The sequence below is a fragment of the Lissotriton helveticus genome, chromosome 1_1 (genome assembly GCF_964261635.1).
Source record: "Lissotriton helveticus chromosome 1_1, aLisHel1.1, whole genome shotgun sequence".
Taxonomy (NCBI): domain Eukaryota; kingdom Metazoa; phylum Chordata; class Amphibia; order Caudata; family Salamandridae; genus Lissotriton; species Lissotriton helveticus.
The window spans coordinates 1,000,934,375-1,000,960,960 of record NC_136057.1 but is presented as its reverse complement, the minus strand read 5'-3'; the positions used below and the strand labels follow the sequence as shown (position 1 = coordinate 1,000,960,960).

Here is a 26,586-nt window from a genome sequence, read left to right as displayed (position 1 = left end):
AATGCAGCGGCCCCAGCTCTCTGGCCGCCCCCAGTATGGCGTTTCTGTCGCAGAAGTTAAGAACACGGAGGATGATGGGATGGGCAGGGGCACCAGGCGGTGGTTTAGGGGCAAGAGAGCGATGAGCTCGTTCCACCGCCAACCAGGGGGAGAGTCTGTCCCTGGGGATCCAGGAGAGGATCCAGGTCTCCATAAAGGCGGTGGTGCTGTTCTTCTCCACCGCCTCCGGGCAGCCCAGGAGGCGCAAGTTGTTGCAGCGCGCCCTGTTTTCAGCATCCTGGGCTTGACGGTGGAGCTCCGAGGTCCGCGACTGGAGATGGGCCATTTGAGACTTGAGGATGCTGACGTCGTCTTCCACTGTGGGGATACGGGATTCAGCCTCGGTGATACGTTCCGTGGCCTTGTGAAGGCCCTGACGGATTAGGGCCATGTCGACCCGCACCTCCCCTATCTTGCTTTCCACTGACGCTTGGGACGCATTGATCGCTTGCAGGATTGTCGAAAGATCCCCTCCAGCTGGGCCTGAGCCGGCCGTTGCTCTGCCGCCGGGCCCCCGATCTGGTTTCGCAAACTTCTCCATCGTTGTTTGGGTTGTGGGGCCAGAGGCCTGGGGGGCGCGGGGTTTGCCCATAGTTGCAGACAGCCAACCAACACGTGCTAGGGAGGATTGGGTGGAAGTCCAGGCAGCGCCCCAACCACCCGATAGGATGGCCGAATCTCTCCCCCAACACCCGGCCCGTCTAAAACAAAGTCGGGGGTGAGAGCACTCCGATGATCCACACGAGGTAGGGTGGCGCTCCCAGATGGGCCCCAGAGAGGCAGGTCCCAGGGTCAGGCTGCCCCTAGGCCCAACGGTGGATACTGGCCCCGCCGCGGGCACACAGCTCCAGGCAAGTCAAGGCCCTAGCGGTCCCTCCTCGGGAGCCCACCTACGTCTCCGCTCCACGCGTCCCGGCCAGGGTGGTAGGGTGTGGGTGATCTCCGCTCCTCAGGGGAAAGACAGCTCACAGGGCCGCCACTCACGGCCCCCCGGCGGTTCGCAGCTCTCCGCAGGGGTGGTCTTCCGGGACACAGTCGATCCGGGCCAGAGCCAGGGGGCCAGAGGGCCGCTTCGCGGTGGGTGCAACGGCGCAATCAGCGCGGGATTTAGGCTCCAGGGGAGAGCACGTGGGCCCGGCGAACAAAGCAATACAAAAGGGGATGATGGACGGAGCGTTTGAGCAAATCAAACACTCACCCCCAGTCAACTGATCTGGGTTTAATCCATCACCATTCTTTAGCTCACTCGGCCACCCCAGTTCAGACATGGCAAAATGCAAATCAGTCTGACCCTGTGCCTCATGGGAACAGTCCAGCCCGAACTGCCATGCCATGTTTTCCCTGGACCGGAAACAAGCATCCTGGGACCGGTTTCGGATTCATAATCCTCATCAGCCAGGCTATCTTGAATCCAGTGGCCAAGTGAGCATGGGACTCACGTCTGAGCATACCCTGCCACACTCCAGGGGAGAGCATGTGGGCCCTGTCTAACCCCCCCCTGCGGGCGTTCCCGGCTATTATGGCACCCCCAGCCAGCAGGTCCAGTCCTTGGAGGAACACCTCCACCTCCATGCAGTTCGCTGCCCCCGCGTCTCCGGGGAGCCAGCCACCCCCTGCGCCGCCGGCCCCGCACAGGCGGCAGGGGGGGTCGGTGATACCTCCGCTAAGGGGGAACGATGAGCCGTGGGGCCGCCACCCACAGATCTCCTAATGGGCCACAGTCCTCCGCAGGGGGGCTCCCGGGGTCCAGGCAGACAACGCCAGAGCCAGCAGGCCGCGGGGGGTGCACCAGCGCAGCCAACACAAGTCCAAGGCCCCAAGGTGGAAAGCGTGGGCCTGGCTGCCCCTTACCCCCGGGAGCTCCTCACCGCAATAACGTCTCTTCTGCAGGTCCGCTCCCCGACCTCGCCTGCTGCACCCACAGGTCCTCCGATGTCTCTGCCGGGCAGCTGCCGCTGCCTCAACTCCTCAGACCCGGCCCCCCGCTCCAAGATGGGCCCGCGGCCCGTCGGCCCCTTGTGTGTAGCTCAGGCCCCAGGGACCGCAGGCGATGTCCCTGCACACCGTCCCCCAGCTCCTTCGGTCAGTCAAAGGTCCAGGGATGACCAGCAGCCCCTCGGATCCGCTGCCCCAGCCCCCAGCCGTGGGGGGTGAAGGGGGGAGGTCGGCCCAGACCTCAGGGAGACAAGCGCTCGGGCCCCCCGCGCTACCTGGGGTCGCCATTTTGGTGAAGTCGGGCCTCCGGCAACGAGGAGCAGAACAGGAGGAAGGGAGATCCAGAGCGGCCCCCGAATGACACCGGGGGACAGCGGACAGCACAGGGGTCCACGCTCGGCAGGCGGATGACAAAGAGGTAGGCTGTTAGTGGCGGATGACCGAGGGGGTCCGGAGCACTCTCAGAGTGCGACCGTCATCTTGACCAAGTTTCTAGATTTTGGCATAAATACAATTAATCAAAAAAAGCAGTACAGAAAACAAATTTGGGAGGACAACAGATTGCAACTGGATACATTTTGGGCCATATTCCTACACAACGCTAAATGATCAAATGCAAGGAACTTTTGGGAACAAGTCAATTAGCTTGTAAGATCTTCAAAAGTCATAAATACAACCTGTGTCAAGGAGAATGCGTAGATACACCATATAACCACCACCATCTCAACAACAGCTGAGGAAAAAGCTGGTGCCGGAAAGTTCGAACTATTCCCAGACCAAGGGCCATACCACAATAATGCAATCAATATTAGAAACTTTAGCAGAATTTATAGCATCCACAGAATTAAAGGGATTCACAAAGCTCAACCAAGTGCATAAAACAGTTATTACATTAAATGAGTCAGGAAGCACCATGAAGAGTACCATGGCAAGTGGTCAACCATCTATACAATATACTGAAGAACGAATATCCAAGGTCATAGTTAAGGGCAGACTAGATGGGGCGCCAGGCCCAAATGGCATACTGCAATCAATTTACAAGCAAGATCCTGACTTCTGGACTTCTGCCTATTTCAGGAAGTAAATATTACAATCTTCCAGAGAGGTGGAAAGGATTTATAACAAATATGGTTTATAAGGGTAGAGAAGATCGAACCGACCCAGCTAATTACCGTTAGATTGCCTTAATAGATGCTGACGCTAAATATTATGCCTCATTGCTTCTGGCAGATTTAATAGACTGGTCTGAGAGTTATAACAAAATATCTGTCAATCAGTCTGGCTTTCAGAGGGGCACGGGTACCACTACAAACATTCTCGCCTGAGGACTAATGGCAGACAAAAGCTTACGGCAATTACAAAATCTGTTTCTATGTTTCATAGATTTCAAAGCTGCATTAAATCGAGTTAATAGAGGCATTTTATGGCATAACTTGAAGCAGTGGGGTCTTCCGGAAACAATATTGCGATCTATTATGCAATTGTATACCAACAGGTGTATGCAAGTAAAAACTGCAGATAGAAAGAGGTTAACCAGGAAAATCTACACGAGCGAGGGCCTTAAACAAGGTTGTGGGTTAGCACCCCACTTGTTTAATTTTTCATGGCTGACTTATCACTATGGCTAGATGAAATCAACTCACACCCTCCACATTTGGGCACACTGCCTATAACACAGTGTAACACAGAGGGTCGGAGGGGGGACACATGGACCCCAAAGGAAGAATGGTGGGTCGCTGAACAACCTTCCCCTCCCTTCCCTCAGGGCGACTGGTCATCCTGGCCACTCCTGGACGAAACGGAAAAGAATGAGGAAGGCGCCTTTAACTGGGCGTATATGGAGGACGAGGACACCCCACCCGTGACGTCGGCTTCACACGACTGGAGAAAAGCCTGGAAGAGAAGGAGGCGGCGTGTGACGACACCTCGGAGGAAGGAGTAGGAGTGCGGTGGAGCTTACGTAAAGACGAGAGCGGAGAACGGAGTCTGACCGGGAACAAGGAAGGCGAGCCAGGAGGCCAACGTCCCCACGAAGCCCCGTGCCACACTCCCGAGGGAGGAGTGTGGCTGAAACAGGTGCGGGAGCGCATTGCAGGCTGGGTTGGGAAGCGGGGAGTCTCTCCTCCCTAGTGCTGCAGTGGCTGACATCGTCCGCACTGTACATATTGTTAATAGTGTATATAACCCTTCCCGATTCTATCCTTGTCCCCCCCCACCTTTCCCCGACACTCTACCCTCACAACGTACCCCTTAGCACAAAGACGGAGTGTAAATATACTCGAGCAGCGGTGTCCTTCACTTCCTGGTTTCCCCAGGGACCCCCTGTAAGAGACCTAGAGTTCTGACGGTCTCCTCTCTCTTTCTCTTTTCCCTTATGCCATTCCCCTGAGAGGTATCACCGGGAATCAAGCACCGTGGAGACCGAGGACGAGGAAAGAAAGCTCGTCTGTGTGGATCCAGCGGAATTCACCTAGAAAAGACTGACTTCCCGCACAAGAAAGACTCTATCAAAAATAAAGCCTTACCCAAAACTAAAGAGTGTCCGGTCCCTCAATCCACCCACGCTACAACTGGTGTCAGAAGTGGGATCCGCCACTTCCCTTCAGCAACCTCTTATGGAACAAGTAATCGACCACCTTATCAAAGGTCAAGAAAAATTAGAGTGGGCCATAGAAAGACAAGTAACCACAGCAGAGGCAGATCGAGAACTGTTTAAGAATGCGATCAGTGCCCAAATCGAGGGTCTACAAAAGGCCGGGCAAACCCCAGGCTCTGGTTCCTCAATTGAAAGAAGAACATCCATGGCACACCCAGCAGGGGTATAGTTACAAAAGTATGTACAGGGAGAGGATCCGGATGCATTCCTAACTAACTTTGAGAGGGCCGCACGCGCCTGTGGAAGGCATGAGGATAAATGGCCCTTCTTCTTGGCGCCATTATTGACAGGCGAGGCACAAGCAGCCTATCAGGTTGCGAATCACGCAGGGAATACCCCTTATCAGACCATAAAAGAAGTTATACTAGATCACCTGGGGTTAGACGCAGAGGCATACCGGGTGCGTTTTCGTAAGGAAAAAGGGGTCCCAGGAGAAAACCCAAAGACGCTATACTTACGACTAAAGATGGCTGCAGACAAGTGGTTACGGCCAGTACAAAGAAATAAAGAATACATCATGACCAGTATATATCTTGAGCAATTCATGGAGGCTCTTCCCTATGGAACCCAACGATGGCTAAAACAGCACTCGGGACTTACTGCCGCCCAAGCTATTGAAATGGCTGCTAACTAATCGCGGGCTCAACCCCGTTCCCTTCTATGGGATAACGACAAAACCACCAAGCCCAGTATTGAAGCCAGAAAAAAAGAGAACCGGCCCAGACCCAATAAAGGCAAAGCCGTTTCGTATAGACCCCTCTCCTATTAGAGGACCGCAATGCTTTGAATGCGGCGAGTGGGGACATATCGCTCGTCTGTGTCCCCGAAGAAAACCACTGGAGGAACCTATGGAGGTGGGGTATGTCACCAGGGCAGTGATGTACACAGCAGAGATGGAGCCTTCCTTCTATGTACGTATACAGGTCAATGGAAAAGAGATCAAGGCATTGTTAGACTCAGGGTGTAGACAGTCGGTAATCCAAAGAAGGTTCGTGTCACCCTCCCAGATACTCCCTAGTACAATAGTAAATATAAGGTGTGTACACTGGGATGTAAAGCCCTACCCACTAGCCCACATCACCATTCACTCGGTAGGTAGAAACCCGTGCCGGGTAAAGGTAGGGGTAGTTGAGACGCTGCCGGAAGATCTGATATTAGGGGTAGACAACCCGAATGTTCTATCTCTATTCCGGTCAGAACTGAGCGAGGGAGCCGGTAATAATCGCACCAGAAGTTCCCTATTAACAGCAGAACCCTGGATATTGGATAGAAGTTTTAAGTTCCCACAATGCACTGATGCCACTCTCCTCAACGCATGGGAAGCAGCCCATGTAGCGCAAGCTGCCCCTACCCCCACTTATCCTAGGTTCATGATTAAAAACGACCTTCTATATAGAGAAGGAAAACCCAACGACCATTTACAACTAGTGGTTCTAAACATCTTTAGAGAACAAATTCTTTTTTACGCACACACACACTTAACGGCCGGACATTCAGGTGCAGAAAAAACGACACAACACATAACCAAACATTTCTACTGGCCAGGGATATACAAGGAAGCTGAGTTGTATTGCAAACAATGTGAGGTGTGTCAAAAAAAGAACATGTATAAACCACCCGCTGTCCCCCTACAGCCATTGCCTATCATAGGGAACCCTTTTGAAAGGGTTGGTATGGACCTGATAGGCCCCCTCCCTCGTACGTCTAAGGGAAACACCTACGCCCTAGTCGTGATAGACTATAATACCCGGTTTCCTGAGGCTTTCGCGCTAAGCTCGCCTACCACAAAGAATGTGGCCGAGAAACTCCTAGAGCTGTTTTCCAGAGTTGGTTTCCGCCGTGAGATCTTAACAGATCAGGGGACTCCTTTTGTATCACGCATGATGAAGGAAGTGTGTAAATTGTTAGACTTACATCATATCCGCACTTCAGCGTATCATCCCCAAACCGACGGTCTCGTCGAAAGGTATAACCGGTCCTTAAAAGCCACCCTGAAGAAGATGTTGACAGTCGAGAGCAAAGATTGGGACAAACTGCTACCTTTAGCTTTATATTTACTGAGGGCACAAGTGCAAAGCAGCCTTGGCTGCTCTGCCTTTGAGTTGTTATACGGCAGACAGCCGCGTTCATTATTGGAAATAACGAAAGATGCCTGGGAGCAGGAAGAAGGGTAGGAACAAAGAACCATACTAGAGTATACTCAGCAGCTAAAGTCTAAACTAGGAAAACTAAGAGACCTAGCATACTCCAATCTTGACAAGAGTCAACAGAAACAAAAACGTTTTTATGACAAGGGAAAAAAATTGAGAAAGTTAGAGAAAGGGGACTGGGCTTTAGTACTTCTCCCCTCTTCTACTCAGAAGTTTAAGAGTGAATGGATGGGACCATATCCCATAGTCGAGACTCTAGGAAACACAACCTATAGATTACAAATGTCACCTACCCGACAACAATGCTACCACATAAACATACTGAAAAAGTGGATAGGCCCAGCCCCTAAGGCAACCCACTTTGGCCTTCCGGTAACAGCAGATACATCAACACTAGACCAATTACCTATAAACCCCAAGCTGCTTGTAAAGGAAAGAGAGGAACTTAAAAAAACCTTGAGACCGTTTTCGGAGATATTCTCCAACCTCCCCGGAGGCACTCACATAACAGAGCATAGGATTGACACGGCAGAGGGGAAAATCGTAAAACAGAAGGCTTATAGAATCCCGGCCTCACGTAGGCAAGACATTAAAAGAGAAGTACACGAAATGCTCAGGCTAGGAGTGATTAGACCATCCCGAAGCAACTGGTCATCACCCATCGTGATGGTGCCAAAGCCAGGCGGGCCGACGGCTCCACGAGGTTTTGTATGGATTTCAGAGCCCTTAACGCCATTTCCTCATTTGATGGCTACCCCATACCGAGGGTGGATGAGTTAATTGAAAGGATAGGAGAAGCTAGGTTTATAACTACGTTAGACCTAACAAAAGGCTATTGGCAAGTTCCCCTGAGGGAACAAGATAAATGTAAAACCACTTTTATCACTGACGAGGGCCTATTTGAGTTTAATGTCCTTCCTTTTGGCCTCCATGGGGCTCCAGCGACCTTCCAACGATTGATGAACGAGGCCCTGGAGTCCCATAAAGAATACTGTTCGGTGTACCTCGACGACATCGTTGTGTTCAGTAAGACGTGGGAACAACACTTAGACCACATACACAAAATTCTCAAGGCCCTACAGGCAGCTGGGTTACATGTGAACGCAAAGAAATCCAGAGCAGCCTTCCCAAAAGTAAAATACCTGGGGTTTATGTTGGGCGAGGGTGTTATAGCCCCGCAGGAAGAAAAGGTGAAAGCCATTCAGAATACTCCTTTTCCCTCGACTAAACGGGAGCTAGGAGCCTTCCTAGGCCTGATAGGCTACTATAGACAGTTCATGGACAATTTCGCCGAAGTAGCCAGTCCCCTGACAGACCTCCTAAAGAAAAACATAAAAGCCTCACACATAGAGCACCCCCCTGACCTTGCAAGACAGGCCTTTCAGCTTCTAAAACACGCCATTACAACGAGCCCCATATTGATACCCCCCAACTTTGAAAAACCCTTCACGCTTGCTACTGATGCCTCCAATATAGGTATAGGAGCCGCCTTATCCCAAGAAGGCGACGACGGGATGGAACATCCCATATTGTTCATCAGCCGCAAATTACACCCTTGAGAACGCAACTATCCCACTGTAGAAAGGGAAGGTTTAGCTATCAGATGGGCAATTGAGAAATTAAAATACTACCTAGAAGGACGGTCCTTTGTGTTATACACTGACCACGCCCCCCTTCAATGGATGAAAAAGAACAAATCTCAAACCCCCCGCGTTCCCAGGTGGTTTTTATTTCTGCAACCCTTTTCCTTCGTGCTCAAGCACCGAAAAGGGGTGAGCAATGGCAACGCAGACTTTTTGTCCCGGACACCTTTTCTCCCCGATCGGGAGAAGCCAGGGGGGGAGGAGTGTAACACAGAGGTTCGGAGGGGGGACACAGGAAGAATGGTATGTCACTGAACAACCTTCCCCTCCCTTCCCTCAGGGCGACTGGTCATCCTGGCCACTCCTGGACGAAACGGACAAGAACGAGGAAGGCGCCTTTAACTGGGTGTATACGGAGGACGAGGACACGCCCACCCGTGACGTCAGCTTCACACGACTGGAGAAAAGCCCGGAAGAGAAGGAGGCGGCGTGTGACGACACCTCGGAGGAAGGAGTAGGAGTGCGGTGGAGCTTACGGAGAGACGAGAGCGGAGAACGGAGTCTGACCGGGAACAAGGAAGGCGAGCCAGGAGGCCAACGTCCCCACGAAGCCCCGTGCCACACTCCCGAGGGAGGAGTGTGGCTGAAACAGGTACAGGAGCGCATTGCAGACTGGGTTGGGAAGTGGGGAGTCTCGCCTCCCTAGTGCTGCAGCGGCTGACATCACCCGCACTGTACATATTGTTAATAGTGTATATAACCCTTCCCGATTCTATCCTTGTCCCCCCCTACCTTTCCCCGACACTCTACCCTCACCACGTACCCCTTAGCACAAAGATGGAGTGTAAATATACACGAGCAGCGGTGTCCTTCACTTCCTGGTTTCCCACGGGGACCCCCTGTAAGAGACCTAGAGTCCTGACGGTCTCCTCTCTCTCTATTTTCCCTTATGCCATTCCCCTGAGAGGTATCACCGGGAATCAAGCACCGTGGAGACCGCGGACGAGGAAAGAAAGTCCGTCTGTGTGGATCCAGCGGAATTCACCAAGAAAAGACTGACTTCCCGCACAAGAAAGACTCTATCAAAAATAAAGCCTTTCACGCTAGGAACCAAGATGGCTGCTTAGGCTCCTGGCTCCGCCGACCTCCGTCTCCTGCCAGATGATCCTGTACTAAATCCTGTGTTTGCGCCCTCCCTCCCTGTGGATGAACCGAAGAGCAGTCTGACGGTGCAGTCCTGGACATTTTACCGGCTACGACGACGAAGTTACGTCGAACTTAAGTTTGAGGCTTTCTCCAGCTTGGGAACCGGGGCCTCGAGTGCTGGCATAGCCGGGTTCGAATTGAACAACATCGGCTATGAGCATTCGATAGGGTCCGGTCCACCGTTGTGGAGGTTGGTTCATGCCCGATTTGGACGGCAGTCTCCTGAGTTTATCTCAGCAAAGGAGTGGCGACGATGCAAGACTGAAGCTGCGGGCGGAGGCCCTTTCCCGGGGACGCTGTCTGCCCCCTCCGGTGTTCGCTGGGTCGGGGTCTTAGCCAGCGGTAGCGAGTGCGAATAGCTGCAGTGATAATTGACAAGTCGCCCTCCTAAGATGTCCGTACCTCCTTGAATACCCAGAGGGACCAAGCTCTCTTGGGGAAGTAGCCATGGTCGACATCGTGTGCGGAGAGATGGGACGGGCCGAAAGTGAACCATCGCTGAGAACTGTAATGGCGGCCATCGGGGCACTCCAATCAGATGTGGAGGCCATTATGCATAAAATGATTGATATCACTTTTGAGAAAGGGCGAGTTGGACCGGACTCTACTCCATGGGAAGACCTATTGAGTGCTGTACCACCCGCACTGGCCATGCCATCGGAAGAGGACGGTCTAGTGCAGCGTGAAGTGTCGCAACTACTATGTGTTTGGCAGCCGACAACTGTGCGCTTGATGCTCCGATCGGATCGTTGTACATATCATCGCCTTTTATTGTGGACCGATCAGTTGGTGCTCTCTTCCCGGAAACCCCTGTCTGGAATAATCATGGACTTGAGACAGTGTCTATCCCCTCACCGGCAGTCCTATTACGATTGCGATGGAACCAACGTTGGGATCTGAGGTCGGTGAGGGGTATTCTTAATGGAGATGGGGTTCTCAATGCCTTCACACTATTGATTCGTCTCCAGATGTACTTTGTGGAACTCTATGCACACTTTGACTCTTCTGTGGAGGTGACTGTTCGACCGGAGGGGTTTCGCACGACTGATCGTATGGGCCAAGGCTGAAACTAATGGACTAGACCTTGAATTGTGGTGCCGGTGAAAGTGGGACTTGCTACTATTGTACCTACGGGAGGGTGGGCGCTGTTTCTTTGAGCTTCCCCGGTGTTCAACTGAAAATTTTTATTCGTAAAATGTAGATACTGGTATAGAGGTTGCTCAGCTCTGGTGGGGGGGGGAGACCGGGGGCCCTGACTGGAATGCTTCTCCTCCATTTTCTACGTTTAGAAACTTAGTTTAGATGGGGGGACAGGCACACTGCTAGTTGGGGTTAGGCGAAAGCTACATGCAGGGGTGCAGGGTGGGGGTAAGGGGTGTTGGTAATGTGTGTGTTTTTTTTTTTTGTAGGTTCTTACAATCCTATCAGAATCCTGGAGTTGGGTGCCTTATCGAAACATATGTTTGTAATGTGGATAGACGGGATCTGAGTTCTGTACTGATTGAACTGCCCCTAGCAAGGAGTTGAGTTTCATATTGTTGCGAATTTATTTCAGTCGTTGCCGAGCTCTGTTGAATTGCTGCACTTCAATCTCCCCCCCATTCAAACTATCTCCCAACGATTATCCTGCTTTCTTGGTGGCTGGAGTAAGTGGACTTTAATGCTCGCACTGGGCTTTGCGAACGTTCGCACTTTACACAGCCGCAAAGTTTTTACAATGCATGGCAGTTCTGATCTGTTTGATTTTCCGTTTATTCTGCGTTATATATTCTTATATTATCCTGTTGTTTTATGATGTATGGCACCTGATATTGATCCTTGCTTTATGTTTTTTCACTTAATAAAAAGAAATATAAATTTTTTTTTAAAATAAAGCCTTACCCAAAACTAAAGAGTGTCCGGTCCCTCAATCCACCCACGCTACACACACCTCTCTTAAGCAGATGACATTGTGCTCTTAAGCCACACAAGAATTGTCCTGCGAAGAGCAATTACCAAATTGGGGAACTTTACTGAGGCGAATCTGCTAGTAATAAATGTCACAAAAACAAAAGCCATGATAATAAGCCACCGCCTTCATAAACAATCACCTTCAAAATTAGTAATACAAAACTGGAAGTGGTCAGTAGTTATAAATACTTAGGGGTCAGATGGACAGTCGATTACCTTTTCAAAAGCGGAAAGAAGCCTTGCTGAAAAAAGGGAATGGTCTAATATTTGCATTTTGTTCGATGTCAAAGGGGTTAAAAGGTTAATCATCCACTTCCTGGATGCCCAACAAGCTGGCTTCAGACCCCTCCACTCCACCGAGGCGGTCATAGTGGCCGTCATGGATGCCTTGAGGAAAGGTGCCGACAATAACATCTCTCAGGCCCTTGTCCTCTTGGACCTGTCGGCTGCTTTTGACACGGTCGATCACTCTATCTTGATCGACCGTGTCAACAACGCCGGCATCCAGGGGGTGGCCCTCGACTGGCTCAGATCCTTTCTGAGCCATCGGACTCAAGCAGTACACTTATCTACCTTTTCTGCGCCCTACTCACCTCTCACCTGCGGGGTCCCTCAGGGCTCCGCGCTCTCACCCTTACTGTTTAATTTGTACCTACAACCACTTCTTGCTTCTCTCTGTAATTCTCCGGTCACTATTTTTAACTACGCAGACGATCTTCAGTTAATTTTCCCCATTGACTCTCTCCCTTCTTCCCGTTTTAACTTTCAAACCACTCTCCTTAACATCGCTGAATGGATGCTCCATAGTCAGCTAAAACTGAACCCCACAAAAACGGAGCTGGTACTTGTAGGGGGCTCCACTAATCCGTGGAATTCCACCTTTTGGCCCTCCTCCCTGGGGATCCCACCTAGCCCGGTCAGCACTGTGAAGAGTCTGGGGGTGGTCATCTCTGAGGACCTCTCTATGAGACCTCAAATCAATGCAGTCACCTCATCCTGTTTTTTTCATCTAAGGCGGATTCGTAAAATCAGCAGGTTCCTCACTAGAGATGCCCTAACTCTAGTCATCCTAGCGATGATCACTTCCAGACTCGACTATGCCAACACGTTGTATGCCGGAATTCCATCAATCCATCTTCACCGGTTACAACTTATCCAGAACCAGGCAGCCCGTTTGATTTTTCGCCAGCCAAAATATCAGCATGTCACCCCTCTTCTGCGCAGCCTTCACTGGCTCCCCATCATTAAACGCTGCACCTTCAAACTGGGCTGTATCACTTTTAAAGCCCTATCTGACTTAGCCCCTGCATTCATTTCCTCATGCCTGACACGGTATGTTCCTCACAGAGACCTTCGTTCTGCAACTCTCAATCTTCTTGTCATTCCCAAAACCAGACGCAAGAAGCACGGCGGTCTGAGTTTTTCTGCTATGGCCCCCACCATCTGGAACTCCTTTCCAACTGCACTCCGCCTCTGTTCCAACTACGATCACTTCCACAGACTGTTAAAAACCTACTTGTTTCAGTCAGCATTTCAGTAACTCCTCCACCTTAGCTGCCGTTATGTCAAGAGCGCCATGAAACCGTTGGTGAACGTGCGCGGTATAAATATTTTTAACGTAACGTTTTAACGTAACTCCACTTTTAATGGTAATGAAAGCAAAACTTTTGCCAACAGTAGCCTACGGGAGTGAAGTTCAGCACCGTAACGATGTAGCAGTTTGTATACCTATTCAAAATTCACCTCCCTGCTAGGAAGCACCTTTACTGTCCTTATAAAATTATAGGAACTGGTAACTGGTTTTTAGTTAAATTGTTTTTTTTTATGTACATGGTATTTCTATAGTGCAAACCTAGCCAAAAGGCAGCTGAGTACAGCGCTAGGTCAAAGGCAAGTTTAAAGCCAACAAGAAATAGGAGAGGACGCTGAGTTGTGGACGGTTAATGCATTGTAGTGTAACACTCTTTAAAGAAGTCATCTTCAGATTTTTCCAAAATTAAAGCAGTGTTGTGGCGGTCCTAATGGATACAGGGATGTTTTTCTAGGTCCTGGGTGCATCGATGGAAAAGGCCTGCTGTCTTGTTTTTTTCTTTTTTATACTTCTTAGTCTGCATCCTCATGGTATCGTGACTGCAGGTCTGCCAAGAACCACCAGAGGTGGTGAGCTTTTCTGAAAGATAAGTGGGGGCACTGGCAATTATGGTTTGATAAATAATGCAGTCTGCTATGAAGACGGTGCGGGTCGGCAAGTGGAGCCAATGGAGTTCCATCTGAATGGGGGTGATGTAATCATATTTCTTCAGGTCTTGGATGAGATGTGCAACAGTGTGAAAGGTGCCTCTAAGAGGTGCCAGTGTGGAGTCTGGGAGGCAATGAAGTGGGGCATTACCAACATCCAGGTACAAGAGTACAAGGGCTTGCACACCACTTCTGAAGTCGTTTTCTGGAAGAAACAGTTTGACTTTCTTTGTAAGACAGAGTACCAGGCCATCTTTGTTTTTTGGCAATGTGTTCATTGAGGGATAAGTTGGTGTTGAGGGTCAAACCAAGTGATTTGGCATTCATCGAGAGATGGGGTTCGAAGCCCTCAAGAGTCATGCCATTCATGTAATTGAGTCATGTTTGTACTGTGTCTTATTTGTTATTCTTGGAAATGAATAGGAGTTTTGTCTTGGTTGGGTTGAACTTCAAGTAGGCCCTTGACATCCAGGGCTCGATGATGTGCAAGCAGTGTTCTGAGGCATTGGAAGACTGAAGCAGAGGAGTCTTTCAAGTACAGTTGTGTATCATCGGCACATAGAACAGACCCCAGGATATCACAATGTTGTGCTTTGCCAAAAAAATCGCAAAATAGGCATTTTTGTCAAAATCCAGCAATTTTTACAAAAGTGCCCGCAAAATTAGAATTTTTTATTTTTATATCCTCGGGGGAGTCGGTTGCTCTTTGCGCAAGCCTAGGCAGAGGCTGCATTTCTTGTGCTCATTCTGCTGCTTGGCACTCTTCAATGTGCCTTTTCTGCCATCTTGTGGCCTCATGTGGAACAGTAATTGTAACCTCTAAGAATGCTTATGTTTTTGTGCTGGCTGCGGGAGTCTATTATTTTGTACTTGCAGTGGTTTCACTATTTGCAGCCTTGACTGGGGACTATTTATTGTGCTCAAAAGTGAAACATTACTGGTTGGGACCCTGAAATAGTGATGTAATGTAGTCATTAGAGTGTCATGCTTGTCCAGTTTTCTAGGGTCCCACTAACTGAGAATGCAAACCCATTATGTCTGGCATTTTGCCGCCCTTCTCTGCCCTGTCTGTCTAGTATTGTGTTTCAAATTAATGTGTGTAATACTCAGCAACACAGTTCATATAATTTTTCTCAAGGTGGTTCATAGAATTAAGGGATCCTGGGGTAGACGAAGAAATGTGTCCACTTTCTCTGCTAGAGCAAGTGCTAATTCGGCAATAATTCTGTATTTTCTAGTTAATAAGTTGTTGCTGATGATGAGAGCATATACTTCTACTTTTCATTGCACTTAAATATTAGTTTAGTAAGTTTAAATAAAAAATAAATGAATTTGGCCGGCTGCCCTTGCCACATGCGGTGGGCATAGTTAGGCCTTGGGGGGCACTATGAGAAGAAATTACTTTGAGGCCAACGCCAGTGCCGCTTGCGGTGGGCCCTAGAGGCATAGTAAAGTGAAGCATATTTGTTCACTCCCCCCCCAAGGCACCCCAGCCGGCCATCACCTTACCCCCAACCAAAGCACTAGTGCCTCTTTCACCCCACAAGCACCTGCCTAAAAGCATAGGAGTAGTGTGTCAGGCCTGCACCTACTGTGATGATGGACCTCACTTTGCAAAGGGGAAACAGGTGACTCTTGGACTTGGAACCACTAGAGTAAGTCAGCACGATGACAGAAAATGAAATGACTAGCAATCCGGTGCTATTGTGCTTGGCTTAACCTATGCCCAGACCGCTACCACTTAGAAGTGTATAGCAAACAAACACTCTCAGACAGTCTAAGCATGCATATTTCGAAGTGGAATACCCTTCTAAAACAGTTTCCATTGATTTAAGGCTGAAAAAGAATGTGTAAGACTAAAATAAAGTGCCACAATAATGATGCTATAGACATGCCCACGCTACACAGTGAGGAGGCGGATGCCTAGAAGCAGAGCTCACCTTAGAGGAGGTACAGACCGCCATAGCTAAACAAAAATCTGGGACAACTCCAGGCCCTAAAGGATTACCGGGCAATTTTTTTTAATGTAACAGTAACATACTGGCTCCCCGCCTACTAAATATATTTGTTGCGGCAAAAGATGAGGGGATGTTGCCCCCAGACTTGTGTCAGGCCATGGTGGTGGTTACACCAAAAGCGGGCTCCTATCGCTCAATTTCACTCCTTAATGTTGAAACCAAGGTGCTAGCCTCCATACTAGCCACGTGGCTACTGACGGTCATCACATCCTTGGTGCACAGAGACCAGTCGGGCTATATGCCCAGATGAGCCACACGCCTTAACCATCGTAGGCTGGCAAACTGGCTAGACATGGCAAAAGGGTGTAATGTCCCCCAAATTCTTTTGTCACTTGACGCCGAAAAAGCCTTTGATACGGTTCATTGGCCGTAACGAAACTGGTGCTGGCGAAGCTGGATTTTGGGTGCAACTTTCAGACCTGGATCGATATTCTATACACTAATCCCAGAGTCAGGGTTAACGAAGTTAAATCAGCCGAGATTCCCATCCGGCGGGGAACCAGACAGGGTTGCTGCTGTCTCATAGCGAGTACCCGGCCCGACTGGGCCCAAATAACTAACCACCACCTTGTTTGGCTGACGTAGCTTTGGATTGTTGATCTGCCTAGTTAAAAGCACCTTACTAGGCGTGTAGAGACTGGAATACGCTGCAAGTGGGTCTGGGAACCGCGCCTATAGTAGGACAGAGGCTGGAAAACCCTGAGGTATCTGTTGCTAACTGAAATTGCTGTTTATATTGTGTAGGAGTGGGACGCGGACAGTGACCTTGTACCCTCAGCGACGGCGATACACAGTTTGTGGGGACACAATGGGACGCCCTAGATGGAAGACAACCGAGGCAAAGGCTGTGGGAGGAACTGAACAACATGACCAGGGGGATTCCCTCAGTGCCCCTAGACCTGAGCTGCATTCCACCAACTGGAGGGAGTGGCAATGTAGATAAGCTTGACCTCATATTACAGGAGGTGAGGGTACCTAGGAAGGCCCTAGATGAGTGCGCTTACCGCAGGTTTTATTCTCCTAAAGGCTGACCACACCAAGCTCGCAGAAACAGATTGTGCTAATAAAATGCACGTAGCGGAGATCTTACCGCAACAAAAAACAAACTCAGAGCAAATTGAACAACTCCCCCGAGAGCAATAATGGCCCATATCCTCATCTTTAAAGACCGGGACACTTTGCTCCGTGCAGCTCGAGAGCGGGCACAGATCCAGTTTGAAAACAAATGTATATCCTTATATCCGGATTTCACATTGACTGTCAAAGAATGAGAACGTTCTTTCAGGAAGTTAAGAAACGTCTCAGGGACTCTAACTTAAAAATACACTCTCCTTTTTCCAGCCAAATTAAAGGCAATCCATTGTCAACTATCGCCTTTCTTGGACAGTCCTGAGGAGGCGAAAGAATGGATTGAGGTTACACTGTCTCCGGGCCCCGTCACAGGCTGCATCACACACTGCACTGCTGAAGCCACGCAAATCTCTGAGAACAGGGCTCAGTAAACCAGATCCCAAGACCCAGAACAGGCAGAAGAGCACGTTGAGTTCCTCTCTGGAGAAAATACTAGAGGGCAAGGTATTGGTGGTGCAGACGGTGGCAACATTCGATGACCAGGACATACAAACGCTGGCAGAGACGCTAACCTCTTCAGATGACTCTACGGTACACTCGGACTCTGACAACAGCTTGGCCGTCTATCACCCCGCAGACTGTGAATGACTTCTTGGGCTGAAATAATGGGGTTGTATGATGTCTAGTAGAAACTTGCGCGGATCGGGCTTTAAGGTGCAAGAAACACTGTGGATGACCGTGCGACACTGTATACACTATACCAGTAATACCAGTCTGTTATGCACGGTTCCGAGCTCGCTTGGTTACGACGATAACTGTGTTATTTATCCCAAGATCTATTTTTGCTGGTGTTACTCACCCCCCCCATGCATCTGCTAGATTGCGTTTAATGTTAGATTATATAATTGTTCTCAATGTTATTGTTTGGTCCTCTGCTGGCCTGAGGAGGAACCTTGTATTGGGTTAGTTATGGATGGGAATAGGCTCGCTTCCTGTAGACGCAATTCCAGATACACTGGTTCACGCAGGCTTTGTACCCGTATAATACCTTACGCCACCTCATAGTTCACATTGGCAAATATAAGACGCTGACCTGGAACGTAAGGGGGATGGGGTCTATCCACAAGAGGCATAGGATATACTCACAATTGACATGGAGGAAGGCTCATGTAGGTATTTTTCAGGAAACGCACCTAACTCACTCAGAAGCTGATAAATTGAGGAGGAAATTGAGGGGCAACTGTACTGTACCTCATATTCACCATTTGCAAGGGGAGCGGCCATATGAGTACAGAGCGTCACCCCGCTAGTGGTTCTGTAACAGAGAATTGATATTAATGGCAGATATGTATTGCTCCGTGGTACCCTAGATGGGGAACATTTAGTACTTGGTAGTATATATTCCCCTAATACGGAGCAGGAGAAATTTTGGGAGACACTGAATAAGGTCTTAACCGATTAGGAGGGGTATCCCTGGATAGTCGGTGGAGATTACAATTGCAGTATTGAATGTAGAGCTGGTTCGCTCCCATCCTCCTCTACTGGGGACTAGCAGCAGGAAATAAGCTGAGGCCTTGGAGAATTGGGCAGCTGGGTGGTCGTTGGGGGACGCCTGGTGCATATGCAACCCAACAAGCCGTGAGTATTCGTTTTACTCCACACCACATATGCTTCACACACGCATTGATAGGATATTCTGCACTGTGCCGTTACTTGCCAAAATCACTCATACCACCTATCTAGGGAAAACGCTGTCAGATCACAACCCTTTGGAAGCGGAGCTGGAATGGGGAAAGGTAGCTTTGCCAGTGCCGACATGGCACCAACAGGCGCTAGCCCTTGAGGACCCAGTGTTCCGTGACAATTTCTCTACGGCCATTATTAATTATTTTGCAGAAAATACTGACACTGCAAGATCTCCACAGGTAGAGTGGGAGGCTTTCAAGACGGTTATCCGGGGAGTAGCCATAAGCACCAAAACAGGATCCAGGTCCAGGGTACATAAGGAGCTGCAGGATGTAGAGGAAAAATGAGGTGGGCTGGAACGGGAAGCACAACAAGATGATACAAAGAGGGGTGACCTGCAGGAAGCGAATATAAAATATGCAGAACTCAACAACTGCGCACAATTGCTTACAGAACATACACACAGAAACAACAGGCTGAAGCAGACAGGGCGGGTCCTCTACCAGCAAGGATCCTACGAGACACCCCTGTTAGCACCCCAATGCAAGAGATTAAAACACCAGAAGGTGGTGTGGTGAACACACAACTAGGAATTAACATGTTGTTTCGTCAGTATTACAAAGAGTTGTATGCCGCCCCAGTAGATATGCATGAGGAAAGATTGATTAATTTCCTCGATGGTCTGATCATTCCCCAGCTCTCAGATCCTCAAAAGAAAGAGCAAGCAAAGCCCCTCACTAGATCTGAAATCCGCTCGGTAATAAAAGATCTCCCACGCAATAAGACCCCGGGACTTGATGGCATCCCGTGGAGTTCTATGAGACCTATCTGACACAACTGGTCCCTCACTTGGAGAAATAAAGTCGGGATCACTACCCGCCACCTCAAGACAGGCGTTAGTTGCATCCATCTTAAAACCAGGCAAAGACCCTAGTGATATGTCAAGCTACCATCCACTCTCACTACTAAATACTGATTATAAAATCCTCAGCAAACTCCTGGCCCATAGATTGCAATCGTATCTCACACAACTGATACATATAAACCAATGTGGTTTTGTACCGGGCAGGAATACGTCATTAGATATACGGCGATTGCACCAGATATTATCCTTAACCCCAGCGAACGACGTACATGCTGGCTGTATCTCACTAGATATAAGACAGTCATTTGATACCCTACACTGGGATGATATGCTGAGAGCATTACCACTATTTGGGATACCGAAGGAATATGTAAACTGGGTCAAGCTACTATACACTGACCCAAAAGCACGGGCCAGAACAGGAATCATATTTCACCACCTTATTCAATAGATAGGGGAACGAGACAGGGGTGCCCTCTCTCGCCCCTGCTATTTGTGTTGGTCCTTGAATCATTGGCTATTAAGATACGTGCGGTGGCAATAGACAGGGGCATATGGGTAGCGACTATGACCCACACTATCTCCGCATATGCGGATGAGATTATACTCTACCTCAAAATCTTCCAGGGTCCTAACGAACCTCTCCCTACAGTGTTTGGACAGTTCCAGACACTCTCTGGCCTGTCGATTAATGAATCCAAATTATATGCTTATTATTTCAAGGACTCGGCCCGCACTGACCCTGTAGATTTTGGGCAACGGTCGTTTCCGGTGGCGCCCACAACATTTAAATACTTCAATATACAAATATATAGGGAATCACAGGATATGTTGGATGGTAATCTAGTGCGTATGATCAAAGCACTTAAATCCCACCCTGCGTTTTGGACTTCGCTATCACTCTGTAGCAGGCAGAGTGGCTGTCTCCAAAATGGTCATGTTGCCCAGGCTGTTGTATTATTTTACTAATTTACCAATATTTATACCAGCACATATATTCAAATTGTTAACTACAAAGCTTTCTGAACTAATTTAGAGCAAAGGAAGACGACAGGTGGGGCTTCATAAATTACAATTGGACACAGGTTGGAGGGGACTGGGAGTTCCTGATTTTCAGGCATACTGCTATGCTAGCCAGCTCCAATGACTTTCCCACTGGACGGTGCGCCGTAATCTGCTGGAGATCAGGATGTCTAAGCAGGATTGGGAAAAGGGGTTGCTCCACAATCTACTACTCCCGGGGAGGAAACATACCCAGTGAGCCCCTTCGCTTCTGAAAGTAGCTGTCACATAATCAATCAATCAATCACAGCATTTATATAGCGCACTACTCACCCGGAGGGTCTCAAGGCGCTGGGGGGAGGGGGTCCGCTACTGCTCGAACAGCCAGGTCTTGAGCTGCTTCCTGAAGGCGAGGTGGTCTTGGGTCAGGCGGAGGTGGGTCGGGAGGGAGGGAGTTCCAAGTCTTGGCGGCCAGGTAGGAGAAGGACCTTCCTCCTGTGGTGGCTCTTCGGATGCGGGGGACGGCGGCGAGGGCGTGGCTGGTCGATCGAAGCCGGCGTTTGGGAGCATAGAAGTTAAGACAGCTGTTGAGGTATCCTGGGCCTTGGTTGTGTAGGGCTTTGTGTGCGTGGATGAGGAGCCGGAAGGTGATTCTCTTGTTGACCGGGAGCCAGTGCAGGTCTCTCAGGTGTCCGGAGATGTGGCTGCGGCGGGGGATGTCCAGGATGAGTCGTGCTGAGGTGTTCTGGATCCGCTGGAGTCTCTTCTGGAGTTTGGCGGTGGTTCCGGCGTAGAGGGAGTTGCCGTAGTCCAGACGGCTGGTGACGAGGGCCTGGGTGACCGTCTTCCTGGTCTCGGTGGGGATCCATCGGAAGATCTTACGTAGCATGCGCAGGATGTTGAAGCACGACGAGGAGACGGCGTTGACTTGTCTGGTCATGGAGAGGGAGGAGTCCAGGATGAAGCCCAGGTTGCGTGCGTGGTCTGTTGGTTTGGGTGCGCTGCCTAGGGCGGGGGGCCACCAGGAGTCGTCCCAGGCGGAGGGTGAGGATCCCAGGATGAGGACTTCCGTCTTGTCCGAGTTCAGTTTCAGGCGGCTGTTCGACATCCATTTGGCTACGTCTGTCATCCCTTCGTGCAGGTTGGCTCTGGCGGTGGCGGGGTCATTGGTGAGGGAGAGGATCAGCTGGGTGTCGTCGGCGTAGGAGATGATGTTGAGGTTGTGCTGGCGTGCGATGGCTGCGAGGGGGCTCATGTAGACGTTGAAGAGTGTTGGGCTGAGCGAGGAGCCTTGAGGAACGCCGCAGATGACTTCGGTGGCTTCAGATCTGAACGGGGGGAGGCGAACTCTCTGTGTCCTTCCGGCGAGGAAGGAGGTGATCCACTTCAGTGCCTTCTCCTGGATTCCGACGTTGCTGAGGCGCTGTACTAGGGTACGATGGCAGACAGTGTCGAAGGCCGCTGAAAGGTCCAGGAGGATGAGGGCCGCTGTTTCCCCGTTGTCGAGCAGGGCTCTGATGTCATAGGTGGCTGCGATCAGGGCGGTCTCGGTGCTGTGGTTGGCTCGGAAGCCAGACTGCGAGAGGTCGAGGGAGCCGTTCGTCTCGAGGAAGGCGGCCAGTTGCTTGTTGACGGTCTTCTCGATGACTTTTGCCGGAAACGGGAGCAGCGAGATGGGGCGGTAGTTCTTGAGGTCGGTGGGGTCGGCTGATGGTTTCTTGAGTAGAGCGCTGAGTTCGGCGTGCTTCCAGCTCTCCGGGAAGGTGGCGTTGTCAAAGGAGGTGTTAATGATGTCCCGTAGGTGGGGTGCGATGACAGCGTCGGCCTTGTTGAAGACGTGGTGAGGGCAGGGGTCTGTTGGAGATCCGGAGTGGATGGAGTTCATCGTGCGGATGGTGTCTTCGGTGCTGATCGGGGTCCAGGCGCGGAGGGTGGTGGTGGGGGGCGGTGGTTCGGTCGTGGCGTCCGTCGGATGAGTGCTGAAGCTGTTGTGTATGTCCGCGATCTTGTTGTGGAAGTAGGAGGCGAGGGAGTTGCAGAGGTCTTGCGAAGGGGTGATGTCGTTGTTTCCGGCGTTGGGGTTGGAGAGCTCTTTCACGATGTTGAAGAGTTCCTTGCTGTTGTGTGCGTTGTTGTTCAGTCGTTCCTTGAATGCGGTTTTCTTGGTGGTGTGGATCAGTTGGTGGTGTTTTCGGGTGGCGAGCTTGAGGGCAGTCATGTTGTCCGGTGTTGGGTCTCTGCGCCAGGTTTTCTTGAGTGCTCTGCAGTTCTTCTTTGAGCTCTTGAGTTCGTCGTTAAACCATGGGGCTTTCTTGCTGCCGGGTCTGCTCGGCGGGGTCTTCAGAGGGGCGAGGTCGTCTGCGCAGTCGCTGATCCATTTCGTGAGGTTGGTGGCCGCTTGGCTGGGGTTCGTTGTGTTGGTGGGCGGGTTCTTGCTCAGGGAGGTGGCGAGCTGGTCTGCCGTGATCTTATTCCAGCTTCTGCGGGGAGCCTGTTGCTGGCGATGGTGGAGCGTGGTCCTTCTGAAGCTGAAGTGTACGCAGCTGTGGTCCGTCCAGTGGAGTCCCGTGGCGTGGCTGAAGGCGATGTCCTTGCTGGAAGAGAAGACCGGGTCGAGTGTGTGTCCGGCGTGGTGGGTGGGGGTGGTTACCAGTTGCTTGAGTCCGAGGTTGGCGAGGTTGTCCAGCAGGGCGGTGGTGTTGCGGTCGTTGTTGTTCTCCAGGTGGAAGTTGAGGTCCCCGAGGAGGATGTAGTCGGCGGAGGGGAGGGCGTGTGGGCTGATGAAGTCGGCGATGTCTTCGCTGAATCGTGTGCGTGGTCCCGGGGGTCTGTAGATGAGGGTGCCTCTGAGTGTGGTCTTTGGGTTGACGTGGATCTGGAAGTGCAGGTGTTCGGCGGGTGCGAGGGTGTCGTCGGTGTTGGTCGTGATGCGGATGGTGTCTCTGTGGATGATGGCGATGCCTCCTCCAGTCTGGTTGACGCGGTCCCTCCGGATGATCTTGTAGCCGTCCGGGATGGCGATGGCGATGTCGGGCGCTGAGGAGGCGTTCATCCAGGTTTCCGTGAGGAAGGCGACGTCTGGGGCTGTGGTGTCGAGCAGGTTCCAGAACTCGACAGCGTGTCGTTGGACTGAGCGGGTGTTGAGCAGGATGCACTTCAGGTGGCTGCTGCTGGTGTTCGGCTTGGTGGGTGCTGGTGTGGCGTGGGTCCGGTTGCAGGTGAACTTGCAGGAGTGGCAGCTGAAGGGTCCATGGGTGCGTCTCGGTGTGGCTCGATAGCAGCCCGAGGTTCGGCCGGTGTTGAGTGCGTTGAGTTCGGTGGCGTCGTAGGTCCGTCGGGTCGGCTTCCGTCGGTGGGGGCCAGGGGTCCTGGCACTGGGCGCGGTCCAGGCGCGGACGGGCGCAGACGGGCTTACCTTCGGCGCACCTTCGGCGCTCAATCGGTGCTCCCGCTGCGCGCGTCCGCTGCGCGGTCGCTCTGGGGGCGTCATAAATCAGGAGCCGTGAGGGCGGGTCAGCTGGGTGGCGGGAGCGGGGCTGCCAATGGGTGGACGGTGGGCGTGGCCTCAGGGGTCAGCGGCGGGAAACGGTCACAGGCGGGCGGCTCAGCGGCGGCTGGGTCGCTCGTGGCCGCGACCGCAGGAGGCAGGAGGCGTCTGGAGCAGGAGGGGAGCAGGTGGGGTGACCCGGCCAGTAAAGGCACAGTGGTCACTCATACTGGAAAAGAGGTATAAGGTATACTGGGGAACTGGTTCCATACGCTGCTAATATTCCGCTGATGGACATCCCTACGCCGACGTGAGTAGTTACAGCTAGATGTCTGAGTAAATGGGCGGCTGAGGGAGTCAATACAGTGGGGATGCTATTTGCAGATCACACGCTCATGGACCATGACACATCTGTGAGGGAACAAGGAGTGCCCAATTCATTATATCTCCTTCACGCCAGCATTCTTAGATTCATAAAACGTACCTGGTCCTGAGCCCAAGCAACATGAACTAACGTACATTCTATATTTAATGGGAAGTGGGGGACATCTCACCAGATGGCTATATAGAAGTATCCGCACTCATGCAGCTATGCCATTATCAGACCTGCGGGATGAATGGGCTAGAGACATAGGACATGAATTATCGGATAAGGAGTGTGACAGAGTACTGGAACATCCCAAGAAAGTGTCTAGGAACCCTAGTTTCAAGATAATACAGCTCATGGTGGTGCACAGAGCGTACCTGACACCTTACAAACTGAGCAAAATGTTCCCTGATGTAGCCGATCTGTGCCCCAGATGCCACGTAAATCAGCTGACCTGCTACATATGATTTGGTCATGCCCGTGTCTAGCCCCTTTCTGGGGAATTGGGGGGGTGGGTGGGACACAGTGGAACGATGTCTACTGGGTATGGGTAGGACACGCAAAACACAAGGCACACACACTAGATTCACTAATTTGGCACTAATATTGGCAAAGCGTTCCATCGCAATGAAATGGAAGTCAGTGAAGCCACCATCGACACTGACCTGGCATGAGGAAGTGCTACGATGGGGAAGGGCCGAAAGTATGATAAGTAGGAGGGAAGAAAATAGAGGGCTGAGAAAGAATCCGATTTCATTAGCGTGGGGCACTATTCTTGAATCTTTTGTCTCTGCAAAACCTTCTCTGCATTGAATAATACTTGGTAAATGTTCTGTTTAAAAAAGCGGAGCACTTGACAAGTATAGATTCTGCACGACCCCTAAAGAGCCAGACTGAGCAGAGTTGTAGATTGAGCACCTGGTATGATAGGGAAGCCATGTGTGACAGGATATACATAGGTTGTGTTATTATTTATTTTATTTATTTATTCAATTTATAAAGCGCGCTATCACCTAGCAGGCATCCTGGCGCTGGAAACGTGACTCAAGGGGGAGCGAGTAAAAACCGGGACCGGCCACTACGTCCTGGGAAACAGCCAGGTTTTTACCCTTTTTCTAAAGGGAAGAAGCTCTCTGAGTTGTCTGATTTCCCAGGGGAGACTATTCCACAGTTTAGCTGGTGCCACCCCAAATGATCTGCCCCCCGATCTGACCTTACAAAACCTAGGAACCTTCACTAACCTTGCCGACGAGCAGCGCAGTGTTCTTGTCGGGGTGTACCAGTTTAATTTTTTGAGCATACGCACAGGTCCTATCCCGTGAAGGGCTTTAAAAACAAGGCAGAGGGACTTAAATTGCACTCTCTGTCTCAGGGGGAGCCAGTGAAGTTCAGCTAAGGCATTAGAAGCCGTAGAGCTTCTAGGAAGGCCTAATACTAGTTTGGCCGCTGCCGACTGGATTCTTTGCAATCTGTCCAACAGGAAGTTAGGGGAGTCCAGCAGGAGAGCGTTGCAATAGTCAAGCCTACTAAGAATTGTGCATCTGTCCACTTGGGAAGGTAGTAATGGGAAACATTTTTGGAGGGATCTGATGATCGCGAAGCATGAGGCATTAGTTTTTGTAACCTGACTTTCCAGAGTAAGCTTGTCTTCGAATATCATGCCCAGGTTGCAGTGCCCGAAGGCCAAACGTTGCTAGGAACACGAGGAGAAATCCTGTTTGCCGAACAGAAGATCACCTCAGTCATTCCTGCATTGAATTGTAGCAAGTTATCCTGCGGCCAGCGGGCCGTGTCCTGCAAACAGTAGTGAAAAGCTTCTACTGTAGTCGACTCCTCATCCTCAAATGACAGGATCAACTGAGTGTCGTCTGCATAGTTTATGATATCAATGTTATATGCCTTGATAACAGCAATCAGAGGTTTTAAGTACGCATTGAAAAGAATAGGGCTGATAGCTGAACTCTGAGGTACCCCATGCAGCACATTGGAGAAGGCGGATTGAAAGGGGGGAAGGGAATCCGCCTGCTGTCTGTCCTGTAAAAAGGAACGGAACCACCGCAAGGCGGGACCCCTAACCCCACACTCGCTCAGCCTTCTCAGCAGAATCACATGGTTGACCGTATCAAAGGCGGCAGACAGGTCAAGCAGAATCAATGCAGCTGCCTGTCCCCTATCTGCCCACCTCTGAAGCTCGTCCATGATGGTCAACAGGGCCGTCTCGGCCCCATGAGCCGGCCAAAAACCAAACTGAGCCTCTTCCAGCAGATTGTGATGTTCAAGATAGGAAGAGAGAGTCGTACTAACAGCCCGCTCTACGATTTTAGAAGGGAACG

General features: G+C 50.7%; 1 protein-coding gene across 1 annotated transcript in view; it reads left to right on the top strand.

The window, feature by feature from the left end:
• The first annotated feature begins 7,739 nt into the window (after positions 1–7,739).
• LOC144763336 (uncharacterized) overlaps positions 7,740–26,586 on the top strand; it is a 167,561-nt gene continuing 148,714 nt past the window's right edge. Inside the window, exons 1-2 of the mRNA XM_078648828.1 lie at positions 7,740–7,970; positions 8,704–9,015. Of these exons, the coding sequence (XP_078504954.1) occupies positions 7,740–7,970; positions 8,704–9,015 (543 nt within the window). The remainder of the gene's footprint in view (positions 7,971–8,703; positions 9,016–26,586) is intronic.